Source organism: Budorcas taxicolor, chromosome 13 (assembly GCF_023091745.1).
Source record: "Budorcas taxicolor isolate Tak-1 chromosome 13, Takin1.1, whole genome shotgun sequence".
In the NCBI taxonomy this organism is placed as follows: Eukaryota; Metazoa; Chordata; class Mammalia; order Artiodactyla; family Bovidae; genus Budorcas; species Budorcas taxicolor.
Window position 1 is genome coordinate 54,076,697 of NC_068922.1, and position 24,427 is coordinate 54,101,123.

The 24,427-nt window shown below is 61.2% G+C and overlaps 1 protein-coding gene across 1 annotated transcript; it reads right to left on the minus strand.

The window, feature by feature from the left end:
- Positions 1–1,580: 1,580 nt before the first annotated feature.
- On the minus strand, positions 1,581–24,155 carry COL20A1 (collagen type XX alpha 1 chain). The gene is made up of 37 exons (XM_052650438.1): positions 24,074–24,155; positions 21,955–22,065; positions 20,536–20,679; positions 20,253–20,382; positions 18,725–18,897; positions 18,257–18,376; positions 17,516–17,680; positions 16,653–16,817; positions 16,303–16,457; positions 15,919–16,048; positions 14,976–15,121; positions 14,745–14,868; positions 14,449–14,588; positions 13,880–14,009; positions 13,517–13,659; positions 13,285–13,417; positions 12,809–12,951; positions 12,492–12,621; positions 11,507–11,542; positions 10,749–10,887; positions 9,831–9,973; positions 9,623–9,732; positions 9,029–9,187; positions 8,859–8,936; positions 8,267–8,353; positions 7,606–7,659; positions 5,704–5,757; positions 5,545–5,598; positions 5,202–5,255; positions 4,358–4,429; positions 3,945–3,980; positions 3,789–3,837; positions 3,443–3,589; positions 2,350–2,456; positions 2,147–2,244; positions 1,813–1,899; positions 1,581–1,674 (listed from the first exon to the last, which is right to left on the minus strand). The coding sequence occupies exons 1-37, from the start codon at positions 24,153–24,155 to the stop codon at positions 1,581–1,583; spliced, it is 4,122 nt and encodes a 1,373-aa protein (XP_052506398.1).
- Positions 24,156–24,427: the final 272 nt, after the last annotated feature.

The window sequence follows — 24,427 nt, forward strand, 5'->3', positions numbered from 1 at the left end:
GGAGTGGGTTGCTGTGCCCTCCTCCAGGGGATCTTCCCGACCCAGGGATTGAACCCGTGTCTCTTACATCTCCTGCATTGGTATGCAGACTCTTTACCACTAACACCACCTGGGAAGCCCACTCACCAGGGATTTCTGGTGTAGTGAATCTAAGTGCTGATGATTTTCCCTTTCTGCTGAAACTGCCCCCAGCCGGGTTCGAAGGGATCCTGTGTAATGTGTGACCTGCCTTCTTAGGCTTGGGTCTCAGGATGTATTTTCATCCTATAAGTTTCAATAATAGTTCTGCCAGGTTTAAGATTCAAGCCTTTCCCTTCAGCACTCTGAGGTCATTTTCTCCTGTGTTCTGATGTCAAGCGGCTCTTGTCCTCTTGTAGAAAAGGGTTTAAAGACTTTCCCCACCATCTCTGTGTTTTTGCATCAGTGAATCTAAAGGCATGTTTTAAAACCTGGTCCCATTTGGCCTTTTAAACCCTTCAGTCTGGGATTTTAAGTCTTTCTCTAATTCTCAAATCGTTTTTTTTTTTTTTAATTTTTTAATTCTCAAATCTTTAAAAAGAACCTATTTCAACATTCCGACCCCTCATAGACTCACTGCTTCCTCTGGGAGCCCCTCGTGTGGAGGCAACGCTTTTGCTATTTTATCCTTTCCCGAGCCTCCTGGGTAGCCTCTCTAGTGATCTCTCAGCCTGTCTGTGGTCAGGCTGTAATTACCAAGCCTGTTTCACTGACTTTATTTCTCCTTTTATGTTTCCATGCTGTATTTCCTCAAGCCTGTTAATTCTGGCTCTGTGTTATTACTACCCATCCTTCCAACTCTTTGAAGATACTGTGATTTTAAATTAAAGGACTAAATGGGGACTTATATTCCCCTTCTTCTCCCGAGTCCTGCTTGGCTCACATGTCATTTTCCCCCGGGTTACCTTGGCTCCCAAACTTGGAAATAGTGCTGCGAGTGTGGATGTGTGAGAGTGAGTGTATGCGCACACAGGAAGGTGCAAGAGTGTGTGTGCAGAGGGGAGATTTGGGAGGGACTTTCACTGTCCTGTGAGGCTTCATGTCAGCCCTTAGGTCAAACTGTGAAGGGCCAGGGCCTGGCTGGTCTCTCTCCCCCCTGAACCCAGCCAGAGGTGATGCTGGTGGCTACCCACACTCTCATCTACAGGCCATTCACATAGACACCAGGTCACAGCAGCCCATGCTTGAGCCCCGGGGGCTTCCAGACACTCCGAGGACAAAACTCAGACCCCTCCCTGCAGCACCCCCACTATGGTCAGTGGGTTGATCCCTGGCCCAGCCTGTCCTCAGTTTGCTCTCTCCTCCTGCCATTTCTGGGTTGGGCCTGGCCAGGCCCAGACCCAGCCTGCTCAGGTGGGTCCCTGCTCAGAACGTTCCATGGTCTCCCCCTCCCAGCCTGTCCTGCTTCTGCCCCCGTGTCACCTTGGAGCCCTCACTGGCCCCACCCCAAACTCTTCCTAGTGTTCAGAGAGCTACTGAATGGGCCACAGCAGGTGCCACCCCAGGGCCCATGGCTGGCGGGTTTCCCTGGCAGAGGGGGAGCCAAGGGACACGGTCACTGCTCAGGCTGTGGTGCCCAGGTTGGTCGAGGTGAGAGGCACTGGGCAGTGGCAAGGTAAGGGGCCAGTAGGTCGGGGTTCCATGAGGCCTGAACACCTGGGGGTGAGCCAGATGTTACTAGAGGGGCCACTATGAGGGAGGTAGGGAGCCCCTGGCTGGGCCCAGGATGGTCACCTCAGCATCTGGGGGTGGGCTGGACACGTTCTCCAAACACACCCCACCCTGCTGACTCACAATGTGCCCAAGGCTGAGAGCCCTGAGTGGGGCTTGATCCCTGGAGGGGTGGGGCTGTGGATACCAGGGCCTGGAGGCTTCAGCAGCCTCACAGGAACAAAGGGGTGAGGGAGACCATGGTGAGGGGATCCTCACGACCAAGGACGAATGGCGGCTTGTCTCTGAGAAGCGGGTCGGGGAGGGAATCTGGGACTCCACTTGGTGGGGGATGGGGCGGATGAGGGAGTCCCTGGCAATGAGCAGCCACCTCCCTTGACAAGCATGCATGTTTATCTGAACAGGAAACGTACAGAGGGAAGGTTTCCAGGCCGGCCTCTGCCTCCTCTCCCTGCACCTCTGGACCCTCTTCTCCAGCTGCTCCAGGGGTCGGATGTCGGGTGTCCAGGATCCAGGGGCACATGCGGGCTCACTCGAGGCAGCAGGGGGACCGTCCTGCAGAAGCAGAGGCTGGACAGCTCTGGTGGACAGCTGACACCATCAGGACATGATGCCATGTGCACCCGGCCCCGGGTGCCGGCAGGACAGTGAGCCCTCTACCTGAACGCACTCCTCCGGGCACTGACCCTTGGGCCCCCAGCCCCGATTCGCCAGCCTGGCCAGGTGTCCCATGAGGATGTCCTGGTCTCCTGCACCCACCTGCAGTCCTGTTGGGTTCCCCCGGGGCCCGTGGGCCCCCACATGCCAGGCTGCCCACGCCTCTGCCTGCCCTGTCTGATTGAGGGCTCCAGGCGCCTCCAAGGGGAAGGAGGGTGTGCCTGAGTGAGGGGTGCAGGTGGCACTGCCTTCCTTTCTTGGGGGCCCTGCTCTGACCCGGGGAAGGTGGGTCCTGAACCCCATGGGGCCTGGGGGCAGCAGGTCCAGCCCTCAATTTGAGGCTGAAAGTTTAGGGCTGGTGGTCCCTGACCTCAGACAGGCACTGATCCTTGTTTCATCTCAAAGGCTGAGGTTTAGCGTGGTGGGAGGTGAGGGAGGGGGCTGGGGAGGACATCATGACAGCACCTGCCAGCCTTGTCTGGACAGTGGGTACAAACTAGGGGGGCGCTTATGGCAAAAGCCGTGTCTGGGGGACTGTGGTGGGTGCTTGGGGGCAGGGACCCCTCTCTTTCCACAAATGCGTTGAGCCTGGGCAAGGCGCTGTGAGTGTGTCCCTTCCCCCTCCCCCATCCTCCTTCACCCACCTAGGTGCAGAACTGTTCCCCAGCCAGCCTCAGCCCCACCCCCACTCATCTCCTTCCTCCCCATCAAGACTGTGAGCTCCTCTCCCCTCATCAGCCTGTCCATCCGTCTCAGCATCTGAGCTGTGAGCAGCCGCAGCCCTGTCACACGGACAGATCATGACAAGGTCACTGGACCAAGCCTCCCACTGTGTCCTAGCAAGCAGAGAGGGTGGGGCGGGGTGGGGGAGGGGAGGGGAAGTGGGGAAGGGCAGTGGTGGGGTGGGGGGAAGGGGAAAGGGGCCCTAAGCTCAGGGTTCCTGGGAGGTTGGGGAAGGGGAATTTGGGAGACCCTAGGCAGCCAGGCAGCCCCAGGTCTGTGCGGGATGAGAGGGCCTGTCCCCTCAACCATGGCGACTCCACTCAGAGCACACAGCCCCAGGACTGGGGAAGACCCCTCCCCCAGGGGCCAGTACCTCTGTCCCCAGGGCGGGGGCCACCATGCCCCACTTCTCCAGGGAGCCGGGCCTTGCTGCTCGTGCCAAGGGCCCTGGGGGCTTCCAAGATGGGCATGGGGGGCCGGGTGCTCTCATGGGTGCAGGCATGGAGCTTCAACACGTGCGCTGGGTAGGGGGGAAGATGTCAGCGGGGGTGGGGAGACCCTCCCTTGCTCCCTGCCTTGCCCGGAGGCAGCGGCCCAGGAGAACTGCTCGAGGCTGGGGCACCAATGACCCGGCACGGGGCTCCCTTCCCTCCAGTGTGAAGACAGAGGCACTGGGCACCACAGGAGGCGGGGCCACTCACTCTGGATGGCGGACTCGCAGGCCTGGCCCACAAGCTGGTAGATGGTGGCCAGGGACTGTGGCTCTCCCTGCAAGGGAGGACAGGCCACGTGGCTGATGGCTCAGGCAGCATGGGGGTCAGTGCCTCCCCGTGCTCCCCCAGGGTCGGCCCGGACCCCAGACTCTGCACACTCACCTTCTCTCCTCGCTCCCCCTTGGGCCCCGGCAGCCCCTGAGTGGGAGGAAAAGGAGAAGTGCCTGGACCCCGAAGCTGCCCAGAGACCCAGGAGTCCCCAGAGAGCAGAGGACCCACCTCTGCTGCTGCAGGAGGGAGACAGCCGGCCAATTCAGGCTTCCCTGGCCCCAGGCCCCACCCAGCCTGCAGGCCAGGTCTGCCGCCACTCTGACCCCTGGAGTCCAAGTTGGGGAGCCCCACCCCCACCTGTCCCCCACCTGTCTCGGGCTTAGCAGGGGGCAGTCCAGGGCTCCCTCTGCTCTGAGCTTTGTGTCAGCCTCGCTTTACAAATGTACCAGTTGCTGGGCACCCCTGGGCATCAGCGCACATGACTGGGCCCCCTGGCTGTTGGGCTGGGTGGAGAGGGGACTTACTGTGGGCCCCACGGCCCCTGGGGGTCCTTGCTCGCCGTTGCTGCCCCTAGCCCCCGCAGTACCTTGGAAACCCTATGAAAGTGGGAGGTTGGGTTTGGCGGCTGTCCCCCGGGGGCGGCCTCTCCCTCAGAGTCCCCCCACCCTGGACCAAGATCAGACTCCTCAGCTTCTCCCCAGCCTTGCCCCAGCTGAGCCCCACACCCACCCAGCAGGCCCTGCTTTCCTCACCCACCCAGGGCAGTCCCGGCCCACCCTGAACACTGGCTCTGGTTCCCAGTTGTCCAGGTGTGACTGCAGGCCAGGCCTCCCAGGTGTGGCCTCTTGCAAGAGGAGCAGCTTGGCCTTCCTGGCACCCAGTGAGGCTGAGCCCGGGAGACCCTGGCCGGGTCTGGGCTGCTGGCCCCAGCCTCCCACCCAGAGCAGCTCTCCGGCTCTGAGTTCAGCTAGGACCTCTGGTAACACTGGGCTGGGAGGAAGCTACTTCCAAGTGAGGGGGGTACCCCCAACTCTCTAATGGGAAGGGAGCCAGACCCACCCGTCCGCCCTTCCCAGGCCCAACCAGAGGCTCAGGCACCTTCCTGCTGTGTGCAGTCAGGGTGCAGGCGAGGCTGGGGGCTGCACAAATGCGGCATTTCCTACCAACCTCTCTGGTGGTGTGAGATAGGGGGGCTACCTCTGTTGCTCCTGAGCACAGGACACACACCCCACCTCAGTCTAAGTCCCTGCCCCAGCCCAGGAGAGAGAGGCCCCCTGGGTCACCACGTTCAGCTCAGCCTCAAGGAAACTTGAGGGATGCCAGTGGGGTGGGCAGGGCTGGGGGGCTCATGGAGGAAGCAGTGCTTACCCTAGGGCCTGGAGGGCCAGGCAGTCCAGCAGTCCCCTCCAGGCCTCTCATTCCCTGAGGGCAAAGGAAGGGTGGGCGGGGGCAGGGCATGTACCCCTGCAAGCCCCTCCCACGATGACCCCCGAGACCCCCAAGACCCCATGGGGGGTACATGCCTGTGCCTGGCTGAAGCTGGCCCATCTCAGGGCCTGGCCCCACCCTGGGCAGTGACCGCACCTGCCCCCGGTCAGTATGGACTGACACTTCCCTCCCCACTGGCCAGGCCATGCAGAGAAGGGTGGGGCAGAGAAGGAAGCCCCCGCTGCCTCCATCTCAAAACCCTCCAGCCAGGCTTCTCTCCCACCTTCGGTCCCTGAACGCCAACCTTCCCGGGGGTGCCCTGGAGGCCGGGTTGGCCCTGAAATAGAACAGAGGTGGTCGGCCAGGCTGGGGCTGAGGTCCAACCCAGAGGAGGAGGCTCTGTCCCTAGCACACGGCCCTCGCGTCCCCAGTGTGGTCTGACCTGCAAGCCGGGGTGTCCATGGTCCCCCTTCTCTCCTTTGACCCCTGGCGGACCCTGGAGGGGGAAGATGGACTGGGCGGGAAGGCGAGGGGAGGGGGTAGGGGGACAGGGCGGGGGGAGGCAGCACCTACCACAGGTCCCTGGATGGTGCGGCCCTGGGTGCCTGGTGACCCTTGCTGACCTCCAGGACCCTCAGGTCCCATCTGTCCAGGTGGTCCGGGCTCTCCCTGGAGACATGGGAGTGGGGGGCTGAGGAGGCACGTGGCTCCTCCTGCAGCCCCTCCTTTGATCCTGCCCTGGGTTGGGGTGGGGGGCAGACCTGCCCGCACACAGGCATCTTCACCCTCATGGCCCACCCTGAGAGGGTCCTGCTGCAACCCTGCTCTATAGATAGGAGCTGGGCCAGCTCTGACAGTCCAGTCACAGAGCTCCGAACCCCAGACACTGGAACAGCCTACCAAACCTTTAAGGGACAGAGGCCACCAATACCATTTAAACAGCTTGCTTTGCAGTTGTTTTTTTTTTTTTAAAGAATGCTTTCAAATAATTGTGAGTTAAACATATCAATGCACCAAATTCTATAAAGAAAACCACAGGCATTCCCATTTGCGAATATCAATGTGAAAATCCTAAATAAAACATGAGCACACAGAAGCCTGCAGCCTGTTAAATGTGTGGTAAGGGCCCAGGGACCATGCCGGCTTCTAGTGGGAGCAGGAAGAATTCAGCATTCGAGAGAGATTAAATCATTCACCAAACTAATAGCTCCAAAAAGGAAAACAATTTGCTTGTGTTCAGAGCAGATGATGAGGCACTAAATCTTATTTAACACCCATTCTTGATTTTTAAATTCTCCTAATAAAATAAGGTTAGGATTTGACTATCACATGACAAAATCCATCTGTCTCAGCTCCCAGGCCGGCCCCACACTCAACGGGCAAACCGCAGAAGCATTTCTGTGAAGCCAACAAGGATATGTCTGCTATCACCGGGGTCCCTTAACAAACTGGAGTGTCACCCACACCAGAGAAATAAGCAAGAAAATTTTTTTAAAAAGAAAGAGAAAATCGAAAAGGAGACAGTGATATGATTTTTTGCAGGTGCTGTAAATAAAACCCAGGAAAGTCTAAGGCAACCATATGAAACTAAAAAACAATTGCAAATAAGATATTTGAGTAAGAAATGGGGCCCAAAAACAATACACAGAGAGAACAGGGGGTTTAGGGGAGAGGATGTAGAGCCGGACCCATCCCTGCCTGGACGGCGACTGCTCCTGTGTCTGAAGAGCTATTTGGATTCTGGACTCCGTGCAAAGCTGGTGATGTGATTAGACCGCATTTGAAGCGGCGGGGATCGGGGACTGGCTACTCAATAAATAGAGGAACGAGGGGCAGTGGTCTGGGAAGGAAGGAGGAACCACAGTGCCAGGCTGGAAGGTGCCAGAAGCACTTTGAGGCCCATCAGGAGGTGGTCCTCACAGACTAAGGAAGGCCTTTAAATACAAAGCCATTCAGGAGCTGTGGAGACAGACCCACATAGCTGACAAGACAAAGGGGGATCCTAAATCTGCCTGCCACATATATCATAAGCCAGGCCAGGAGACCAGGACTCAGTACACTAGTCACAGCTCAGGGCACAGGGTTCCCATAAAACCTAGAGCCCCTCAAATGAAGGAGAAAATATAAGCCAGCTGAACGGGGCCGGAGGACATGCATCCAGCAACTTCCAAGGGGGTGGAGCGGCTAATGGGAAAAAACACAGGGGAGGGCAGAGCACACACGGCCCGGCCAGGCGCCCAAGACTGCCCGCCACATGGTGCCCAGACTGGGGTCCCCCTCCTGCCTAGGGTTGGACTGCGGGGGTCTCGCTCCTGCACCCACCCCCGGATGCCCCATGACTCACCCTGGGCCCTGGGAAGCCTTGCTCTCCTGGGGCTCCGTTCCTCCCGGGGAGGCCCTGCAGGGGCACAAGCAAGACTAAGGCTGGGCTGCACACTGGCTCCCCTGGCAGTGCCCTGGACTCCAGTCCCCACTTCATGGTAGAAGAGGGAGGGACCCCGGGGGCCAGTGCCTCCTGGCCCGCCTCCCCCACAGTCACTGCTTACCGCACACATGGGCTCATGGCTTCCAGCCCTGGCCCCTCCCTGGAGAGGTCTGTGGACCACAAACCGAAATGGGTCCTGCACCCTCCAGCAGCCAGAGGGTCTGGACTTACCCCACAGTGGGGCCCAGGCCTGGAGCTGTGACTCATGGCCAGGCCATGACCAGCACCATGCTGCAGCTGGGCTGGGCTGGGCTCCCACCCCCGGCGGGAACATAGGGGCTCCAACACCAGAGAGGGGCTGGCTCAGGAGAAGGCTGCAGTGGGAAGGAAGGGGCTTCCAGGAGGGAACTCAAGGGCCGTGGGTGGACGAGGCAGCCAAGACACTCATGAACTCTGGCCACCAGTGAGGCAGGCCCAGGGACATCTGCTGGGGCTTGGGGAGGGGACCATATCCATCAACACTGGCAGTGAAATGTTGCCGGAGTCTGTGGTTACCCCAGGGAGGAACTTCGGGACTCACCGGAGGTCCTTGGGGGCCCGGGGGCCCACGGGTCTGTGAGGAACATGCACAGGCAGATGGGAAGGCAGGACAGGACTCTCCCTCCTTCTGGGAGAAAGGAGACCCCACCATTAAATGCACCCCCTCCTCAGCTCTTATTTAACCCCAGAGCTCAGTATCTGCACTGACTGCAGGGTCCAGGAAGGCGAGGGGTAAAGGGTGGGGACCTGGTCCTGGCTGCCACCTTCCTGGCTGCCTGGTACAAGCCTGCTGACAGGATGCCATCTCTCATTCCCTTGTAAGCCCTCAGCAGAGCCAAGCCCAGTGTGGGCACACAGGGGAGTCAGTGAGGACCCCTTCCTGTGCCTGAGCCCACAGAAAAGGTCAGTGGCCCTGAGTACGTGGCAGCAGCCACTCTGGAGCTGGGGGCTGCCTGGCCTGCTCTAGCTCTCCTTGCCCTAGGGCCTCCAGGACACCCATCCAGCTGCCCTGAGCTCCAGCTCTGGCCCTGTGGATCACCTCCTCCAGGAAGCCTGTCCGGATTTCTTCCAGATGACTGGGATGGCCTGTCTATCCCCAGACTCTTGCCCTCAGTGGGCACTTGGCCACCTACCGATGCTGGGAGCTCACAGCACCTGTCCTCCTCTGCCCAGGAGTCATTGCACACGATCTGTAGCACCTGGAGCTGGAACTTCGGAGAGGAAGAGAGAGGGGTGGGGTTGGTCAGGTGTGGCTGTCACAGGGGATAGGAGGGGCCCACCAGCCCCAGATGGTTTGGCTCACCGAGGCTGAGCTGCTCCGGGGGCCCCGGGCTTTGGCCAACCTGCCCAGCATGATGAAGCCAGCAGCAGGCAGGCTGCTGGCCTCCCCGATGGGCCTCTCGGCCACCTTCCGGCAGTCCACGTAGAGCCTGACCTTGGAGTGGCCCACGGCCACGTGCACCTGGGAGACAGCAGGAGGTTCCCTGGGGCCCCAGCCAGGATGGGCTCCCTCCATGTCCACGGTCCAGGGCCAGAGCAGGGAGGGGCAGAGACTATTCCTGGGGCTGGCATCTGGATCCTGACCACCCCATGTCTCCTGAAACCCCTCACAGGGCCTCAGTTTCATTTTGTACAATGACACCCCCATGGCCCTTCCCAGGGGCTGCGGGACCAGGAGCAAGGGCTGGATGCTCTTTGACCCAGATTAGGGTGGGGCATCCAGGGCAGACGAAAGTCCCTGCATTCTGGGGGGTGCCATGGTGACAGGGCAGCCTGTGTCCTGCAGAGCCCAATGGGGGTCTGTCCCAGAACCTGGGGGTTTGTCCCAGAACCTGAGAGCACCGAGGGTCTCAGGCAGGAAGGCATGAGCTGTGGTCCTTCCAGGACTTTCCAGTACCTTGTGGAAACTCCCAAAGAATATCCTCCTCACTTCGGGCAGGTCGAAGGTGACCTCCTGCAAGGTGGCCCTGGGGTCACGGTTGAAGTAGGTCAGTGACTTCCTGCCAGCTGGGGAATGGGACAAGAATCACATGAGACTCCCGCGCAGAAGGCGGGAGAGGACCTCCCAGAGCATCACCTGACCCACTGCTGTCCCTCCAACTGACCGTCTAGCAGAACCCCAAGGATGGGCTGGAAGTCCTCGCTTGCCACCTGCCACAGTGCAAAGGCCTCTCGGGGAGTCTCAGGGAGCAGGCGCAGGAGGAAGACGACCGTGTGCTCCGGGGGCAGGGTGGCCAGGTGGATGTCGCTGTAGGGAACAGGAAGGGCACCGCAGGCCTGAGAGGAGGTTGGACACTGGGGACCGAGAGTGGGGTCCTCAAGGCCAGGCCGGGGACTGTCAGCAGTGAACGCCCCTCTCCTCCTGCCCTATCAGGTCTCAACAGGAGCAGCTTGGGATCCCCGGGATGGCCCCACAGGGACAGGAGGCCATCCCCTTGGCACATGCTGCTTCTTCTCCAGTCCCCTTCCCCCACATTCTCTCCTCATAGCTCCTACTGTCTGCCACCTCCTGGGAGCCCTCCACTCTTTGCAACCCCAGAGCTGCAATTTGTATTTTTCAAATTCCTATCAATATTATAAAGCACGTGATTTACCTTTGCAATTTAAAATATTTTAACTTAAGAAAAATTATGCTGTGCATGTGGAAGTTCCAATGTGTGGTTAAAGACACCCCCGTATATGAAGTGGGGGTGATTATTAGACCTCGGGGGCCATACAAGCCATGGTCATGGTGAGTCACAAAGCAGTGGCTTCTCACAAACCCTGGATATGTGCAGATTTGCAGGATCAAATTAGAGCATACAGGAAGCAGGAGTTCTCAGGGAGAAATAGGTGTTGGCCCCTGCCCAGAAGTGCCACCTGGGGAAAAGCCCTCCCACCCTACCTCCAGGGGCCTCATTCCACCCACAGGAGATTTATTAATTTATGGAATTCGGATTCCCGGAGTCTATGTGCCCCCGGGAGTCTGCCCAATTGATTTCCCCAGGGTGCCCTCCTGCTCTCAGGCCTGCCCCAGCTCCCACCTGGCCCGACGGGTCAGCTGAGAGTCCTTGAAGAGCGTGAAGGTCCTGGTGGGACCAAAGGCCGAGGGCTCCATGGCCACGCCGCGGATGGAGGCATATTCCTTCTCCACCAGCCCGAAGGCCGCCATCAGGTCAAAGCCTTGGGAGGAGGGCACCATCAGACAGGAGGGGAGGTGGGGGTGAGTAGGAGGCAGAGTAGAAAACCACATGTCTGCTGAGAGGAGAGTGTGGGAGCCACAGAGACAGTGCAGGGACATCGGCCCTCAGGGGTCTCGTCCCCCCTTCCCTCTATCCTGGACTCAGGAAGGACATGCAGGGAGCACCAACCTGGCCCTTCCATGCCCACAGCCATCACCTCCCCACAAGTCTCAGTGCCCAGAACCTCGCCCATCCCACTCCCACTCCCACCCCAACTCGGCTGGCCCTGAAGCTTGGTCTGAGCAGCTCTGGACATCCTTCAGGAGACCCAGCTACCAAGATAGCTCCCCCGCCCTCACTACCCGCCCACTGCCCCCACCTGGCAGATTTCCCTGACCACACAGGGGCCACGTGCCAGCCTTCTGATACTGTGGACCCAGGCTCAGCCTCTCGCCCGCCCCTCTCCTGGTCAGCACAGGTTCACAAAGGCCACGTAGGACCCACGGGCCCCAGCATTGCCTGACCCCAAACCCAGGCCACCCTCCCCCAACAAGGACCCAGAGGAGGAAGAGTGGGTGGGGGCTGGTGGGGAGCAGCTGCCACACCAGAGTGGGACCTACCTGGGGGGGAGCCATCCAGGTGGAGGGCTGGGCAGGCTGCTGAGAGGGGACAGGGGTAAGGGTCAGCAGGGAGGGGTCCCTTGTGGCCAGGTGCCCTGCCCTGTGGTCCCCACACTTCACGGATAGGACAAGGACAGTGTCCAACCCCCAGGAAGACAGCACCTGGCCGGGTGCTCCCACAGGGTCTGCGTCAAGAGGTGAGATGCCCTAGGTGCAGGCCAGGAGAGACCTGGGTATGTGGACATGCCTGGGTCCACACCATCCTGGGGTCGGGCTGAGCCAGCCTGCTCCACTTCCAGGCACTGTGTGGACACTCTGAGTGTTCACGTATGAGTGTGGACAGGAACTGAGACTCTCAGGGCAGGAAGTGGCTCCCTGCCACTCAAAAGAGGAAAGGTGCTGAGCTTTGGGTAGTGAGGCCCCTGTCCCCAGAAGTATTCAAGTCAAAACTGGGCAAAACCCATGGAAGGGACACAGAGGGAAGCTGGGGTGGTTGGGGCCTTCTGCTCTGAGCGTCTGATTGTCGAGAGAAGCAGCAGGAACAGCAAACAGAAACTGAGGCTCCTCTCAGCTGGGTCCTGGCCTGGGGGTGGTGGGATCTCAGGGACCACTGATACCCCGGGGGCGGGGCCAGCCCAGAGTGGGCCCTGGACTATGCTGCAGCTACCGTGTCTGTGGCATGTGTCCGGCTTCCTACTCCTATAAGCTGCACGTCTGCCCTGCACCTCCTGGACACAGACCCAGAAGAATACCACCCATCCCCCAGCCCCAGGCCTCTGCGGGCCCGCCACAGCCATGATTCCCTCCACGCCAGCCTGCACGTGCTCAGCTGGACTGCAGTGGCCTTAATCCTGCACCAGAGGGTCTCTCGCTAAGCTCTGCAATGCGGGGTACATCTGGGAGTCACAGAGCCCACACGTCCTGGCTGCCAGGGTCCTGGGCCTGGCAGGAGTATGCTGGATCTGAGATCTTGGCGCCAATTCACCCGTCCGGCCCGTGGCAGACACTGCCACGCTCTCCCCTGCTCCATAGATGGCTGAGACCAGGACCCGGTACTTGGTAGCTGCCAGCAGGTCAGGGATCGTCACGTGGCTCCTGGGTCCTGGAATGGAGATCTGGGCGGAGGTGGGGTGAAGATGGTCACTTGAGCTTCTCCGATAGTTTGGGCATCTTGGTTCCCTGTCTGTGGGTCCCGTCACAGAAGAGTGGCCCCCTCGACAGGCAGGATGGGACATGTCTCCCCAAGCCCAGGATCTGGCGGCCCGTGAGGGGCGATGGCCTCCCGGCTTCAGGGAGACTCACCGACTTCTCGGGTCCGGAGCCTGAGGCCAGTGCGTAGGAGAGCCGGTAGTGGAGCACGTGGCTGCTCGGGGGTGTCCAGCTGACCCACAGGCTGTCAGGCGACTCTGAGGCCAAGGCTAGGTTGGAGGGTGGGCTCTGGCTGACTGCGGGGGAGCATGAGGCGTGGGGCACCTCAGATGGCAACGCTTCCCCTCCACTCTGCACCATGCCCGCCACTCTCCCACTCCACGGCCCCCACCATGCCCACCACGCAGCCCAGTGCCCCGGCCCAGACAGGGCCACCAGGCCAGCTGTGGAACCACCTTGGGTGCGGTGTCACACCAAGTGACCTGGACCCTTGGCCACCCCAGGGATCTTGCCTGGAGGGCTCAGGCAGGCTCTGTGGACCCAGTGGCCCACTCGCAGGGTCAGGACTGGAGGGGCTGCCTGTCAGGCCCACAGAGTGGGGGGTTCTGGGGCAGAGCAGGGTCACCTACCGGGGGTGTAACGGAGGGACACAGGGTCACTGCGGGCCCCGTCCCGGTAGTAGGCCAGGATGGTGATCTCATATTCTGAGTGCCTGCCCAGGCCAGGCAGGATGGCCGTGCCCAGGTTCCCCGGGACAGAAATCTGTGGAGAAAAGGGACTGGTGTCCACCTGGGGGCGGTGTCCTTCCCTGGGGGCCGGGTGCAGAGGAGGAGCTGGGGTGGGGAGGGTCCGCTCCCCCACCTCACGGGCTTTCCCCTCTCCCAGGGGCATCCACGTGATCTGGTAGACGAGCACGCCGGACACTGCTGCGGCCGCCCACTCGAGCCGAACTTCATCCCCAGGCAGTTCTGTCACCGACAGCTGGCTCGGGCTGGGGACTTTCCCTGGAATAGGGAGACTGAGCTGGGGCGGCAGAGGGGCCCCCAGTCCCCACTCACTGTGCCTGTGGTCCCCTTTCCCAGAGGGGCTGTGGGCCAGGCACTGGTCCCGGGCCCCACCGCCACACCCGTCCAGGTACCCACCCTCACCTGACTTGTGTTGGTGTGAATCACCCAGGGGAGCAGAGGGAGGTGGCCTGGGGACCCCACCCCGACAGCCACTCACGTGTGGTCAGGCGGCCAGTCAGGGTAGAGGAGCTGCCCCCAGGGTAGAGACAGGTGACGCGGACCATGTAGGTGGTGGAGGAGGAGAGGGGGCCCAGGGTGGCCGAGGTGGCATTCCCAGGAACCTCCATCTGCGGTGGCAGGGGGCGGAACACAGGCAGCTTGAGGTGGGCAGCTCCTGCCAGAAGGAGACCCAGGCCCGCCCCACGACCACTCCCAGACTGGAGAGAGGGGACGGGGAGTGGAATCCGTGGCCCTGGGAGGGGTCTTGCCCATTCCCCCAACACACTGGTGTTTCCACCTCTCAGGGCCTGCTCCCCCAGCACATCCCGTGTGAGGATTCTTACAATTCTTTGCTTCACTTCTGCCTCATCCCCCTTGACTAGGACTGGGGCCCACAAGGGCTGGGGTGGGGTCAGCTGCCTTCCACTCCCCCTGCACTGCTGGGGCTGAGCCTCGGGGGATGCGGTCACACCCACTGACCCTGAATTCAGGGGCCCGGTCGGGGAGGCTAAGGGTGCTGGTCCCCGTGAACAAATCACCCCCCTGGACTTGCAGGCCTGCTCTCACCTGTCCCGAGTGGCCTCCCTTGCCGGAGACGTAGCTGACCCTGAACTGGCGCACAGGTCTTGCGGTGCCCTCCCAGGATACGCGGGCTGAATCATGGCTCACGTCTGAGAAGCTCAGGTGTCTGGGGGTGGCCAGGGCAGCTGCAGGGCACACCAAGGCCTTAGGACTGCCCCATGGGTCCCAGGGGAGGGCAGGTGACAGCTGGGGTTGGGGGACTACTGGATAGGGTTGGGGTCCCCCACCCGTGGAAAGTTGGGGGAAACAAGAGTAGGCAGCAACTTGCAGGATGCACTCACGGGTCCTGGCACGGATGCCCTGGGCCTCGCTGGTCTCTGCCCCTCGAAGGCTCTGCACCCACACCTCATAGTCCCTGCCCGGGGCCAGGCTATCCAGCAGCACCTCCGGCCGCCCCACCCGCACCTGCAGGGACACTGACGCTGGCCCCACCCTGCCTGCCCCTTTCCCCCTCCCCCCTTCCCTATACCCCTCCCCCTGTGCCTGCCCCCCATCTCCTCTGTGCCCCGCACCTCTCTCCTTTCCTCCTTGCCCTTGGGGGAGGCAGGTGACCACCGCACCAGGTACTGGGTGGCCTCTGCTGAGGGCTGCCAGGTGAGGCGGACAGTTTTGGGTGTTACTGAAGCCAGGGTCAGCGCCTGGGGTGGGGGCAGGGGTGCTGGGGGAGACGGGGGCAGAAAGTTTAAAAATGTGGCAGCAGGCAGAAATCAGACCTATCAACCAGCGGGAGTCGGGGGAGGACAGAACCTGTCAGTCCCTTGGTAGGCGCGGGCTGGGTGTGTCCTGATGGAGACACAGAGAGGGGAAGACCAGCAGGGGTGGGGGAGGACAGACGACTGGGGGTAAATCCCGGAATTGATTTCACCCTGGATCACCCCGCAGGTTTCTGTAAAGGCCACCTGCCCTGAGGGTGGGAGGGCTGTGGCCTGGGGTTAAGAGGCCACAGCCTGTGTGGTCCCATTCAGATGGAGGGTCCAGGATCCAAAAACCCCAGAGACAGAGAGCAGATCAGGGGTCGGCAAGGACTGTGGGGGAGGGGAGGGCTGGGGTGACCACTAAAGTGTGGGGCTCCCTTCAGGGTGACGGGTGCACGATGCTAGGACTATATGGAAAACAACAGTATCACCCGCTGTGCACAGGTGACTGTGGGGTGTATCTCAATAAAGCTGCCGGGTGGGGGGGGTCTCATGCAGTTCTGAGGGAGCTGCAGGCCAGGCAGGGTGGCAGCTCCACAGTGTGGCAGCAACAGTAATGGGTCTTTGCTGTGTTAGGGTTATGATACAAAGGATGCCACTTGTGCTCAGAAGAGGACACTGAGGGTCAGAGCGGCCCAATGACTAGGCCTTTGCTGGGTGTGGTACCCTGCCTGGGCTTCAGACCACCTTGAGGGTGCCGGGCTCCAAGGGAAGGCTGCAGGTGGGGGAAGCCCCTACAACCCTGAGCTCACGCACACACCTGTGGTCGCCAGGCCCTGCAGGCCCTCGCCGACGCCAGCCTTGTAGAGGGGGAACACAGAGACCAGGTACTCGGTGCCGGAGGTCAGGTTGTGCAGCTGCGCTGACGAGGTGGGCCCTTCCACCACCACCTGGAGTAGGAGCCACGAGGAGTAGGTCGGTGGGGTGCAGGGGTCAGCCTTCACTCCCTGCACAGCTGTGTCCCCAGGGCAGGTCTGGGCCGTCAGCCCGTCACACAGGCGTGAGCACAATCCTGCCATCCACGGGTGTGTGGGGCCGTGGTTCCATAAACCTTCCACACCTGCTCCTCATTCACCTTGATTTTGTCACCCGTGGGCACTACTCCAGCCCTGCCTGTGGTGGGGGGGTGGGGGGCGGTGCTCACCTCCCTGGGGGCGCCGCCCTTGGAAGGCCTCCACACAATCAGGTACTTGAGGGGCGGCTGTGGGGCCGGGCTCCAGGACAAGAGGATGCTGGAGGAGGTCACTTGGGTCAGGACCAGCCTGGTGGGAGCCGGAGGGGGGTCCAGGGCCAGTGTAGCTGTGGGAGGGAGAGGAGCCCAGGCCCAGGGGGAGGCTGGTGTCAGTGGCTCTGCCTGTGCCCCCTGGAGGCCACTTCCAGGAAGGACAGGGGCTCCCCAGTTGTTTAGGGAGCCCTGAGAGCCCAGTGGGAGGGGACCTGGTGGGGCTGCACCTTGTGTGGCGACCCTGCCCCTGCACCAGTTGCGTCGCTCACCTGGGCCCCGACGCGGGCTCCTGCCCTGGACCTTCTGGCAGATGAGCCGGCTGAGTAGGCCGGAGAGTGTGCCGAGCTGGGGGAAGTCCTGCACGTTGTGGACGGTGATGTCCAGCGGCTGGGATGCCAGAAGCCTCAACTCAGTTTCGTCAGCATTCTTCACACCTGCCGCAGGGTTGAGGAGAGGGTTAGTCCACCCAGCACCCTTGTTTGTTGTGCAGTCAGGACCACTGGGCCCCTGCTGGTCACCCAGTTGGCAGAGGGCCTTTCCCAAGGACCCCAGACCCCACAGGCCCTGGAATGGGGTCACCTGGCCAGATGCCCGTGAGAGACAGGTTGGTGTGAAGGTTCCTGTGGCATGCCTGCCCAGGTCTCCGTGGAGCTTGCAGCCAGGAGAGAGGTCAGTGTGCTTTCCTCGGGGTCCTGCTCACCCAGGGGCTGGGGTCAGGCACAGAGCAGGGTCTCTGCTTCCAGGAGCACTGCCCCCAGGTCTGGAGGTCCCTCCCAAGGGATGGAGTTAGTGACCAGCTGGCTACGGGAGCAGAGAGAGGTCCCCAGGGCATATGGTGTGGGGAGCAGGGAGTGGCCACAAACATGTCCACAGATGACACTGCCAACTGGCCACTTCACCAGGGAGTGGCCAGGCTGCCCACGCCAACTTGTGTGGCCACCTCCGATTGCCCAGGTGGGAACTCAGGTCTTCAGAGCAGGGAATCTTCCTCCCATTCATAGATGGCATTGGGGGGCAGAAGGGAGTGCTGGGGCTCAGAGGCCACAAGACCTGCAGCCTGGGGAGCCGGGAGCCACGCTGCTGTGTTCTGTGAGAACGCCCACTGAGAGCCCGGCAGGGAGGAGCTGCTCACCCACAGCAAAGATGTCGACACCCAGACCCTTGAGCACGTGGCCAGCAGCATGGGCATCATCTTGGGACTTGCCATCTGTCACCAGAATCACCAGCTTGGCCGCCTCTGGACGGAGACCTGCTCTGGGCTTCAGGTTCTGCTCCAGCACGTGGGTCAGGGCCAGGCCTTGGGCACAGTGAGAGCAGTGTACTTATGCCCCCACGCACACTCCTGCCCACCCACGATGGCTCCACCAGCCACTGGCCACCTGCTTTACCCACCATGGCAGTCTTGGCCCCTTCAGGCTGCGGGTGCCTGGAGGGCAGGGATTCCCCCCTCCTTCCCTCACAGGCACCTGAGACCCAGGGGCCGGCACCCCACACCTTGCTGTTGCAGGGTGCACAGGGAGAATGGGAATCAGGGAGGGAATTGTGCCATGGGGGTGTGGTCTGCCTGGGTCAGCAGTCCTCTCCCCTGAGGAGGACTGCTGAAAATAGGGCTCCCCCGAGCTGTTGGTGGGCCCTCCCAGGAGCCTCTACTGACCAGAGGAGCCACTTGTTTTCAGCAGGACTACCTGACTTGCCACGTTCACCATGGATGAACGAGGCAGACTGGCCCTCTGCAAAGGCATGAATACACAGGACTCGGGCGTGGTTCATGCATGCCTCTCCTTATCTGAGGGTGCAAGGGAGACTGATCACGGGACAAGACCTGAATGGACCTTGAGGGTGTGGCCGAGGCTGGGGCTAGGGCCAGGCAGACCTGTGAATGTGTTTCCTCCTCTGTAGCGGAGGTTGTGCACAGCATTCAACACCTCCTCCTTGGTGCCAAAGGCATTCAGGTCCCACTCGGTCTGGGGGGCTCCACTGTACTGAGTCAGGCCTGGAAGGGGAGGAGTCCCCACTCTACTGAGTCAGGCTGGGAGGGGAGGGGTCTCCTCTATACTGAATCAGGCCGTGGGGGGGAGTGAGCACACCGCAGGTGGGGAGGACACACACAGCCTTGCCTGGGTCACCAGGAAGGCATGTTTGCAAAGCCCCACTTTCCACACAAGGACCCCCTGGGAGCTATATGTCTTCCCAGTGCAGGTGGGGACCTCAGTTTTGCTTGGTCGGGTGAGAACTTAGCCTTGGTTCCTCCCTCACTTCGCACTCCCTTCTCAAAGCTGGGGGTAGGGAGTGGAATTGTGAGGACCACCCCAGCGGGGCACAGGGCAGGGCTGGGACCCACCTACTTGGACTTTGCCTGGCCCAATTTCAAAGGGCTCGATGACGCTGGCCAGGAAGTCTTTGACCTGCTGGAAGTGACTGTGGCCTATACTCCAGGACCCATCCACCAGGAAAATCATGTCCGCAGGCATGGGGGGTGTGCAGCGGAACTGGGGTCTGCCTGGGGTGGGAGGGGAGGGAGGTGAGGTGTTGGGCAATGTCATCACTGCTACAGGACCCTGAACTGCCTGTGGCTGGGCTCCAGTCCCCAGGATCTCCTTCCCTGAGGTTGGTAGAGGAGGAGGGGCTGCAGAGCTCTGGCTTCAAATGAGGTGGGCAGCAAAGTGTTGGGGGACAGGTACCAGGGTCTCACCAGACTTAGAAAACCACACGTGAAGCTCAGCCCGCTGTCCCAGCCTCCCTGAGTCCCCCCAAAAGGGGTTCATAGGACATCTAGGTGCTCTGGAACCTCCACCCTCTATTGGCCTGGCCAGTACTGGTCACTGCTCAGTTGTCCAAGGAGGGGGGGGGGGTGGTTGAACCTTCCTTGCCCACCAGTTTCCAGGCCCAGCTGGTAGAGGCTGTCTAAAGGGGAGCCGACTGGGGTGAGTCAGCACCATGGACAGTGCCAGGTGGATGCCCATTCCACCAGCTCTAGGCTGAGGCCTCACTGTGTGTGTGAGGAGGGTTGTCCTAAGGACCAGGAGCTCTTTGGAGACAAAGCCACGCCCCTTGATCTGGGGCTCCCAGAGCTGTGCACAGTGTCTCCAGGTCAAGACCCAGAGCCAGGGCCAGACGCCCTCTTGGAGGCTCCTGGCTGGGTAGGTATGGTGAGACCCTCACTGAATGCGGGAGGCACCCTCTGGCCTCAAGGCCCTGCACTGTGGGGGAGACCACCCTGTAAGACCCCAAGTCCACTGGGAGACAGTGGAGGGCCTGGACCCCAGGACTCCATGTGAGGTCTAAGGAAGGAGGTGTCTTTTTCCATTCCAAGTCTCATGGGGGAGACAAAAGCAGAAACATCCCAGGTCTGGTAGGGGAGGCACATCTCTGCCTGCAGGGCCTCATGGGAAATGCTGTACTGTGGTCCTGCCCTCAAGCCCGCAGATGCTGGCACCCCAGCCATCTCACCTGGCTCCCCACTCCCTCCAGCCGAGGTCCTGGTGTGGTTCGGCCCCTCCAGGCCTGGGGTGGGCTGAGCAGGGCCCGCCCCTGTGGGGCCCCTGGGTGGGTGCTGCTCCTCACCAGGTACTCCTGGGGGTGGGTCACAGCTGTGTTACCCCCTCAGCAGCCACACTCAGGCTGGGGGGCACCTGAGGGAGGTCGAGGTAGTGGGACCAGGCACTTGGGGCCCAAGGACATTCCCAGCAGCTGACCTGCCCCAGTGGGTTAGTGAAGTCAGGAGCAGGCAGCCAAGCTTAAGTGCAGGAGTGTGAGGGCAGACGGAAGGAGGACCTCCTGGCCACATGGATACCATGAGGCACTGAAGACTGCCCCCTGTTCCCAGGCACGTACCGTCCCCCGACTTGGCCCCATCAAGCGCGGGCGGATCCTGGCTTGGGGCCAGGGCCCCTGGGGGCTTAAGGTCTGGGCTCCCCACAAGGGAGGGGGTGGGCTCCAGGGTTGCCCCCAGTGGCCTCTGGCCGCTCCTGCTCACGGAGTTACTCTTCAGATCCTCAACTGCAGAGAGATGTGATGGGATATCAGGACCCCACCGCCCGGCAGGGCGGATATAGGCCTGGGGGCTGCCCACACAACCCTTCCCACAAAGGCCCATCCAGGCTCTATGGGCTCCCAGCCTCTTCTGCACACATGCACCCCCAGGGCACTTACTCACAAACTCCCTGCGAGCCAGCAGGATGTTCCCTGAGCCAGTGAGCTCGAAGATCTGCAAGGTGTACCCCTTGGAGGGGCTCAGGCCCCCCACGGTGGCCTTGGGGGTCTTGGTGGTCAGCATCACCTCCTGCTCTGGGTCCCCTAGGGTGGGGGTGGGGAGAGGGATCAAGGCAGCCGAGGTGGGTGGTATCTGCAAGTGTGTGGGCACTTATGCCTGCAGGTGTGCATGTGTGTCCATGTGTGTCCATGTGTGTTGGGAGTGGTGAAATCTGCCTGGAACCCCCTTTTCCCCTCCCCTAGCTCCTCCCTTTGGGCCAGGGGAGGGAGTAGGGGGAGAGGTCTGTGTATCTCTCTCTAGGACCTGATGGAAGTGGCCTGTGCTCCTCCCCAGAGGGACTCATCTCAGGGTCCACCGGGGGATCCGTAAGTTCTTCAGGTGCCATCAGAGCAGCGCTGGGGACACCATGGAGGTCTGTGCAGACAGGGCTGCACGTGGGGAGGGGCCTGCCGCCTGTGCACAGGGGCTGGACGGTACATGGCAGTGAGCCTGTAAGCACGTCCCAGTGTGACTGTGAGTCTATGCTAAAAACAAAGAAACAATTCCAAGGGCATGCTGCCATGCTCTCAGGGGAGGCAGCCACGGAGGCAATAGGAGTGACTGATCAGAGGTCTGGAATACCTGGCAATTCTCGGACCTCAGGTGCTAGAAGGGGGACTAAGAGAGAAAGGACTCACAAGCCTGCCCATTGTCCAACATCCTGCAAAGTGGACAGCCCCCAGCCTGGGTCCAGCCCTGCAGGGGGAGGTGGGACAGGCCAGGAGGGCGAGGTCCCAGGTGCTTCACATGACTCAAGCTGCATAATTTTCACAAGCCCCCACCTGTTTTGTAGATGGGAAATCGAGTCACATAGTTGCTCAGAATCAGGATTTAAGCCTAGGTCTGTTGGGTTCCTGCTGCCTGCCAGGGAGGGATGGGCAGGCAGGCCCTCTGAGGAGTGCATCCTTAGCACATTCCCCGCCTGATTATTTGGGGTTGAGACCCTGAAGAGCTCCACCCAGGAGTAAGGGTTTCTGAGGACAGGTCAGCTCTTGAAACAGCTGAAGCCCAACGTCAAACAATCTTAACTCCTAAAATGGAGTGAGTCTGCCACTCGGGCTTGGCACTGTCAGGGTCCTGAGAGCTCTAAGCTGGGGGAGAGTCCTTATTTCTGCAAACTTGTTGACTGCCTTCTGCACATGCCAGGTGTAGGGACACACAGCGGGGACATTAAGGGCCCTGTTCTCCCGCCACAACCTCCCTGTGCTAGCGGGGAGACAGTGAGGAGGGAGGGCAGAGCCCAGGGGAGCCTGCACTGTGACCGCCGTGCTGAGCGTGTTCACCGTCGGTCCGCACAGAGGCAAGGCGCGGGCCCCTACCTGCCCTGGGCTTCACCTGCACCAGGTAGCCGAGGCTGCTCCCCTCTGACTCTCTCCACTTCATTTGCAGCCGGTCCTCAGGCAGCACTGTCAGCCTCAGGCGGCCACTCGCTGGGGAAGCAGGACAGGCGGTCAGGACTGATCCTCCTTGGGACCTCCCCAACCAGCTGTGGGGCCCCATCCTGAGGTTCCAAGGAGGCTGCAGCCCCTCTGGGGCTCAGCCCCTCTGAGGTTCAGAGGGGACTCCAGTGCTACTGGGGGGAAATTTGAGAAGAGGAGCCCACCTCCTCACCGCCAGGGTTGGAGGAGGACTGGTCCCCTTCGCAGTCCAAGGCTGCTGGACAGATCTGGGTGGGGGAGACTTCTGTCCAGAGAGGCCCTCCTGGCTCTATTAGCAGTGCCCCGCACCATGGATTTAGGCTCAGGCCAGCATCCCAGAGTGGCCCTAACTGCCCACCCACCCAGTGGAGACACAGGCTCTGAGCCAGCAGTGGCTGGCCACCCCTCCCGATTCCCCGCCTGAGTCCCCGAAGTGCAGTGGAGACACAGCTGCAGACCCCCTGCTGCCATGGTCACACAGCCCAGGAGGTGGGGGTGCCTGGGGGTGGGGGTGCCTGGAGGCGGGGGCTCCCTGGGGCAGGTGCCCTGGCCGTCCTGGGAGGAGGAAGGGGCCTTGGAGGCCTGAGCCCTCCAGCACAGCTTGACTTCCGAGCTTCCGGCAGCTCCTTGGTGTGGGTGACTATTTTTGGAAAGTGGGGACAGAGATGGGCTTCTTCTGGCTGTCCCCCTCAGAGCAGGGGCACAGGGGAAGGGCAGGGCTGGGGGGAGCCCGTGGCAGACACAATGGCCGCTTCAGAGCGGGAAGCAGCTGAGCTGGGCCTCCGGATGGGCCCCCTGCTCCCTGGAGCATGAGCTGAAAGGCAGGAATGTCTCAGCAGTGGGGGCCTTGAAAAGACGCTTGTGAGTGGGGGGCCCAGCTCATGAAGAGCCTCTGTCTCCCTGCACCCCTGAAATGTTGTCGGGGGGGCATCCCAAGCTGCCTTATGGATCTGCAGGTCGGAGCCTTGGCAGGCGCCGGGGAGACAGCACCCAGCCAGGGGCGCCCCCCTACAGGGCCATTCTTGGGGAAGGGCAGCCTGGACGTACGGGTCCCACCCTCATCTTCCAACCACCCCCCCACCGCAGTCCACCCAGAGTCTGCAGGGGCCTCGTGCTGTCTACGTGTGAGTGTCCGGGGTTCCTTACTGACTTGGTCCCCTTGGGGGGATCTTGTCAGAGCCCCAGGGATGGAGGGCCCAACCATCTGTGAGCAAAATCATAGCCAGGAGGATGTGCTGCTGGTAAGAAGGTAGTTAGAGGAGGCAGGACTCCAGGCTGCGTGGCTGTGTGACAGGCCCCTGTTGCGCCCCTGTGAGGACTAGCTCAGAGGTCTCTTACCCTCTCGGCACCCGTGGGAGCTGGACACATGCCAGGGATGTGGCTGAGGGGCAGTGTGGACGAGGCTCGCTTCATGACTCAAACACCACCTCCCAGCGTTGGTCTCCCCAGCCTTCCCTGATGGGTTTGAGCATCACCCTGACAGGGACACGCCCCATAGGGAGCTGAGCATCCCCTCGCTGGACACGGGACAGCCGACCAAGGTGCTGCCCGTGGCCATAAATGAGCTGAAAGGATCAGGGACCTGCTGGAGGCGGCATCTTGGGCTCTCCTCGGGGGTGTGGTGGGGTCACTTTTCACTCTAGATTCTGTTGTTTGAAAATTTCACAATGAAAAACGTGTCCAGAGAATGATGAAAAAAAAAATCACTAATGCAAGAGTGAATCAAATGCACAGTGCGTTAATGCACATTTGTGTTAACAAATGGATAATACAAAAAAAGCCAACTAAAAGGAAAAACCGCAATGCCAAAGGTCAAGCCACACAGCTGAGGGTGACACTGGTGGCAGAGCTGTCCTGTCTTCCTGTCTCTGTCCCCTGAGCACCTGAGTCCCTGGGAGCAGCAGCTGCTCAGGGCCAGAGGGAGACTGGTCCCGCAGCGGGGGCCTGTGCCCTGGGCAGGTATGGCCTGGGGGGGTCAGGCGGGAGCCACAGTTCCTGGAACCCTTACCCGTGTCCTCACCTTGTCCCTGGCTGAGCCCCAGGGTAACACTCAGATACAGACAGAGGCCGACTCCGAGGTGAGGGCGCACACGGATGCTCATGGTACGCAGCCTGCAGGAGAAGAGGCCACTCAGCCACCTGTCTGACTGTCCGTTCATCCGTCCATCCCTTCCTGATCTCTAAGCCAGAGTTTGTTCATCTTTGCCCTTGTGGCCGGGGACTGAGCCCCACCCAGGCGCCTCCGGACGCCCACCCTCCTGTCTACAGGGGCTGGTGTCCAACAGGCCTGGGGGGCTTCCTGGATCCACAGGTCAGCTGCCCTTCACCTGCCCACCACCAGCTTCTGGATCCCATCCTTCTCGACAGCCCCACA

Coding starts and splice junctions, on each gene's coding strand:
- COL20A1 (XM_052650438.1), bottom strand. CDS start 24,155: ATGAGCATCCGTGTGCGCCCTCACCTCGGAGTCGGCCTCTGTCTGTAT. Junction 10,888..11,506: donor CCTGGATGGCTCCCCCCCAG/GTAGGTCCCACT, acceptor CCTCCTCCCAAG/GCTTTGACCTGATGGCGGCC. Junction 9,733..9,830: donor CCTTGGGGTTCTGCTAGACG/GTCAGTTGGAGG, acceptor CCCATTCCCCAG/CTGGCAGGAAGTCACTGACC.